The sequence below is a fragment of the Copadichromis virginalis genome, linkage group LG8, assembly GCF_057382275.1.
Source record: "Copadichromis virginalis isolate Kocher_CV1m ecotype Utaka linkage group LG8, C_Virginalis_male_GT1.1, whole genome shotgun sequence".
Taxonomy (NCBI): domain Eukaryota; kingdom Metazoa; phylum Chordata; class Actinopteri; order Cichliformes; family Cichlidae; genus Copadichromis; species Copadichromis virginalis.
Window position 1 is genome coordinate 21,199,196 of NC_140625.1, and position 3,520 is coordinate 21,202,715.

General features: G+C 36.0%; 1 protein-coding gene across 1 annotated transcript; it reads right to left on the minus strand.

Annotated features, from left to right (window-relative positions):
• Window positions 1-307: 307 nt before the first annotated feature.
• On the minus strand, window positions 308-2,737 carry LOC146703313 (uncharacterized). The gene is made up of 4 exons (XM_085466492.1): window positions 2,679-2,737; window positions 2,424-2,579; window positions 1,883-1,972; window positions 308-1,439 (listed from the first exon to the last, which is right to left on the minus strand). Exons 2-4 carry the CDS (start codon window positions 2,526-2,528, stop codon window positions 1,224-1,226), a joined length of 411 nt encoding a protein of 136 aa, XP_085322618.1. The 5' UTR covers window positions 2,529-2,579; window positions 2,679-2,737; the 3' UTR covers window positions 308-1,223.
• Between the last annotated feature and the right edge of the window lie 783 nt (window positions 2,738-3,520).

The window sequence follows — 3,520 nt, forward strand, 5'->3', positions numbered from 1 at the left end:
GTAAATGCCACAAGAGTTCTTTAGTTAGGCAAACTCTATTCCTTACGTACAAACAACATGATTTGCTTTATCCTCTACAAGCTTAATTAAGTTGAACCAACTTAATTTTAATTGTTTAAAAAATTACTCCATTTAGTTATTAAAACTTATTTTTTTACTTTTATTCTACTCAGAAATATCCATGCAAATTGTTACCTTAATTTTTTTGAGTACTAGTAACTTACAATAACTTATAACTTACAATTATACAATAAATTACACATTGAAATTCCAGTTTTATGATCAAACTGTTTATTAGAACACCAGGTCCACCATTCCAGACTCATTGACATTTCAATAGCAGACAAAATTGTTGCCTCCATAAAATAAATGACATAAAACACCCCTGTAAATCTGTCTCAAAAAGACTGAACATTTTGACAGTCATGCTCTGATTCAAGTTTGTTTGTGTTAAAGTGATAGTTTAGGTTTTTTTAAGTATGAAGTACATTGTGAGTGTATTACACACAGTAGACAGCAGTCAGCACATTCCTGCCACCAACACGCACGATAGGCTCAGTTTGTTTGTGTGACTTTGGTAAATCTGAACTAACCCGAACTAACACCAAAGTCACCAAATAACACAATTACACTTACTGATCAAGGCAGCAGGAGACCAGCAACTCCTGTGTGCTGTCAGGTAAAATTGCTGTTTTTGTCCATGGACGCTGGTGGGCCAGAGCGATTGAAACAACAAGCAGTAGAACTTCTCTTTCCTCACAGAAAAGGCTGTCTGATAGCAAAATAAAGCAGTAAACATATTCTTGATATAATGTACATTTAAACTGACATTAGTTTTATTATGATGGAGGCTCATCTTGCGTGCCGGTGGCCCCGTCTGCTTCTCCGTAGGTGGAGCTTACTGACTGCCATCTACTGTGTGTAATACACTCACAATACATATGTACCTCATATACAGCCTCACTTCAAAAGACCCGAGCTATCCTTTTAAAGTGCATTATTTTTAACTAGGTGTACTTAATGCTCAACGCTCAACTTTACACCTACTGCCTACTGTAAAGTATGTAACACAACACATTGCAAACAACAGTGGAACATTTCCCGTTTAATTTGAGGATAGCCTCACTCTTCACATTTTTTAGTACAACAGTTTACTTTTTAGTGACATTACCTTAGGACTGGCTTTCAGATCATCCAGCTCGAGGAATATCTTTTGAAACACTTCAAAAGTGTTTTTCAAAAGTGTTTTTCAGTTCTTTTGGGTAGCTGAGGTTGAGTGCATATATCAGCCCCATTAGCAAGGCACAGGCTCTGGGTACATCCAGGTCTGCTAGGACTTCTGTTCCTTCAAGTATGATCCTTGCGCTGGCTGGATCAGACGTTGTGGCACCTCTGGTTACAATCTTCATCACTTCATTGGTAATATCCCCGCCACCATCCTGGTAGATCAGAATCAATATAAATGTTTTAAGTAATCATACTTATACATGAGAGTAACACAAAATAGGGCTGCAACTAACAATTTTCTCGATTATCTGATTATGTCTGTGAAGGTTCTCTTTGCAAGCTCCTTTGACGATTATCTGATTAGTTGTTTGGTCCAGAAAATGTCAGAAAATGGTGAAAAATGTCAATGTTTCTCAGAGCCCAATATGATGACCTCAAATGTCAAACATATTCAGTTTGCTGTCATAGAGGAGTAAAGAAACCAGAAACGATTCACATTTATGAAGCTGAAACCAGAGAATTTGGACTTCTTTTTCTAAAATAATTACTTAAACCGATCAATCAATTATCAAAATAGTTGCCGATTAATTTAGAAATCAATTAATAATAGATTAGATCGTACCTCTAATACAAAGTATAGTCATGTCTGATTTACCTGCTCTTTGAAGAGATCCTCCTCCTTTTCCCTGAGATACACCACTAAGCCACGGATAGCGACCTCTCGCCTTCTCTCCACAGAATCATCCTGTGAATAAGAAAAAGAATGTCGAACTGCTCTTCGAGGAGGATGGGTTTTTGATAATTACATCCAAAAAAAAAAAAAAAAAAAAAGGATTGACTTTATATGGCCTGAACTGTACCAATTATAGATTTCCAGTGATAATCAAAATAATGAATTGATCATTTCAAAGAGCCATTTCTCTGAAATGATCAATTCATGAACTTGAAAAATCCAGGTAACAAATAGAAAAACTGCAAAATCTTGCAAATTACTCTGCCAATCATGATCCACATCACCTATAATTTGTTTTATTATTAAGTATTTATAGTTTTAATTGATATTTGTGCCTCAAGCTCTAAACAATAATTTGACATAGTTGAGTTGTAAACAGCTACCTTTTAAGACTCAATATCACCTATTGGAAAAAAAAGTGGATTATCCTATTTGAAATAAACTACATTTCATTCATTCATACCTCTAGCAGCATGTTCTGGATGCGCCGAATGCGCATTTTTGCAGCCCCTCCTCTTGAGGACAGCAAGGACATTATTTTCTGAGAGTACTGGTCCAGCTTTGCCATGAATGTTGTCTCCAGGTTAACAGTGGTGATCCTTCTGAATTCTTGGTTTATCTGTATAAAAAAAAGGCACAAATAGGCACAACATGTTAATGTATACAATTTACTTTAAAAGAATACATACTGCAAATTATCTTATGGAAAAATATTTACCTGAACTGCATCAAAAAGAGCAGGCCATCTTTCTTTCAGGTCATTGATTTTTGGTGCTTGATTGACAACTTCCTGCCTGCGAATGGAGAATGTTATGTTGTGTTTCCAAATCAAAGATATTTTTTCTTAAGTGATACAACTGCGCTTATGTATCTGCAGTTAACACCCAAAAGAGCAAAATTATATTTTATGTGCTAATGCACACTCAATGTAATGTCATTAAAACAACTAGTTTATGAATGTTACTTAAGATCTTTCCTGTGGCGTTTCTACAACATGGCGTTCGCTTCCTCGCCCGCGTTTTTTGACTGAACTTTGACACAGGCTGTTCTTCAGCTAGGGCTCAATTAACAAACTTCAATCTCACATAAAAATAACTCTAGGACTTAAACATCAAAATGCATCGATGTTAAACCGAATGTATACTCAGTAACCTACATTTGTTTAGTCATGAATGTAAAATGGCCCAGCCTTTTGCTGGTCAAACCTTCATCAACGCTGCAACGATTTCAAAGTAGAAAGAAGAAAAACATGTATTACCCTGTCTTTGCAGAGTTAAAACTACTGCTACAGAAGCTCAGTGTCAATTAACACCATTTGGCTGCCACCGTAAAACAAAACTTAACAAAGACTAATGTTACGGTCGAATTACTTCACAAGTTAGCCAGAAGTGTAACGTTACTAGCTTATCACCACCACTCGCCGAGGAAGAGTTTAGTGTTGTGTAAAAAGGATTTCTTGCAGTGCGTGTTGATAGAGTTAAAGTTAGAGTTATTAGCTGCTGTGAATAAAACAAGGCAAAAAATTGTACTCACCACAAAGCTTTAACGTTTGATAACGTT

Coding starts and splice junctions, on each gene's coding strand:
- LOC146703313 (XM_085466492.1), bottom strand. CDS start 2,528: ATGGCAAAGCTGGACCAGTACTCTCAGAAAATAATGTCCTTGCTGTCC. Junction 1,973..2,423: donor TCCAGAACATGCTGCTAGAG/GTATGAATGAAT, acceptor TCTTATTCACAG/GATGATTCTGTGGAGAGAAG. Junction 1,440..1,882: donor AGGATCTCTTCAAAGAGCAG/GTAAATCAGACA, acceptor CTGATCTACCAG/GATGGTGGCGGGGATATTAC.